Consider the following 1571-nt stretch of genomic DNA (forward strand, 5'->3'; position numbering starts at 1 on the left):
ATTTGATGATAGTTTACATGCAGATTTTGCGTTATGAATGATAACAGCTTACAAATAACTAATATTCCTACAAATGGGAAGAAACACTAACATGATATTGGTTTACTTATTAGCGTAAGGGACATGAATCCAATACATCCAATGATCAGTGGTGATCCAAAAAATAAATGATGAGAAGAAAACAATCTGAAAGCACTAACGAATCGTGACGATGGCACTCGCTCAATATTGAAGTGAGAAGGTATCTGTGTATGCCTACAGCGAGGCCATGGCGAATAAAAGAGATCCTCCAAGGAGGACAGCACCCATGCGGTATGAAGGGGAGGCTGTGCTCGCCCCGTTCGTCGACGACGATGGTGTTTGCACTGCAGTCGGCGTAGCTGAGGATGATGGGGAAGGCGTTCCAACAGTTGGCGTTGTGGGAGCGGTCGATGACGGGGAAGGCGATCCAACAGTTGGTGCGGTGGGAGCGGCTGATGATGCGGACGGCGATTGAACAGTTGTTGTAGTGGGAGGGGCGGAGCCGCGGATGATGATGGAGAACGGGCGGGCGAGGCGGATGGCGCTGTTCCGTTCTTTGAAGCGGAGGCGGCGCCAACGGTGATAGTGACCTTCATGCCGGCGGAGCAGTGACCTGTGATTCCGCAGATGTAATACTTGGCACCCGTGCTGTCCAATGTAATGTTATCGTTTCCACTGGTGTGTGTTGCCAACGGATTACTAGTGGTGCACGAATCGTACCCCGCCTTGTTCACCACCAGCACAGTGTGCGTGCCGGGCGTGTATTTGAACACTGCAATATATTCAACCATCACTTGTTAATATATATCTTCAGTTGCAACAGTATCATCAAATATTTATTTTGGGTCTTGCTATAATTTGTGATTTTACATACCGAGTTTGTCGCCTACAACAAATGTTTTGCCAGAAGCCCAGGTCTTATAGTTGACGCCGAGATTCCACTGTGCACTGTCGCCGACGGTGTAGTCAGTAGCCAAACAATTAAATGGCAAAACCATCATCGCCATTGCCATCACAACTACAATCCACAGTCTCTGCTGCTCCATATCTCCCGCCAAAATTACTCCCAATATCCGCAATGCGAACAAACAAATTAAAAAGCCATACATGAGAATTTCCAAGAAGATACATCAGAAGGTCACTGCGTTCTACCATCAAAAGTAACAGGTTATACAACAATACAGATGGGCATATCTAAACAAGAGACCATGGCAATATCATTGAAGAAAGATCAAAGACCATACTATATATTGCAAAGAATTAGCGAAGCGATTTTGATGGTGCAGCCGCTGCTGGTTCCCAGATAGCTCTTTCGATGAACTAAACGAACTATTTTTGCTTCATCAACTTATTGAATGGGAAGATTGGATATATATGAGCCGGATCAAAAAGATTGGATATATAGCACTCCCGACGCGTTTGGTAGCCGGCTTAAAGTCTTCCTTCCAAAGGCAACCATATCAATGGTCAAAAGTTGGCATTTTAATATAATGGATATCGCACAGCCCACCCACAAAATCTCTGGAACATACCCATGAGGTTCCTGGCTT

The 1571-nt window shown here is 45.5% G+C and overlaps 1 protein-coding gene across 1 annotated transcript; it reads right to left on the reverse strand.

Moving 5' to 3' along the window:
- LOC149266672 (uncharacterized) lies at positions 1-1069 on the reverse strand. The gene is made up of 2 exons (XM_089397184.1): positions 896-1069; positions 1-793 (listed from the first exon to the last, which is right to left on the reverse strand). Exons 1-2 carry the CDS (start codon positions 1065-1067, stop codon positions 87-89), a joined length of 879 nt encoding a protein of 292 aa, XP_089253310.1. The 5' UTR covers positions 1068-1069; the 3' UTR covers positions 1-86.
- Between the last annotated feature and the right edge of the window lie 502 nt (positions 1070-1571).

The sequence above is a fragment of the Pinus tabuliformis genome, chromosome 6, assembly GCF_031772625.1.
Source record: "Pinus tabuliformis cultivar Carrire ecotype Pingquan chromosome 6, CPIR1, whole genome shotgun sequence".
Classification (NCBI taxonomy): Eukaryota; Viridiplantae; Streptophyta; class Pinopsida; order Pinales; family Pinaceae; genus Pinus; species Pinus tabuliformis.

Coding starts and splice junctions, on each gene's coding strand:
- LOC149266672 (XM_089397184.1), bottom strand. CDS start 1,067: ATGGAGCAGCAGAGACTGTGGATTGTAGTTGTGATGGCAATGGCGATG. Junction 794..895: donor TGTTGTAGGCGACAAACTCG/GTATGTAAAATC, acceptor AATATATTGCAG/TGTTCAAATACACGCCCGGC.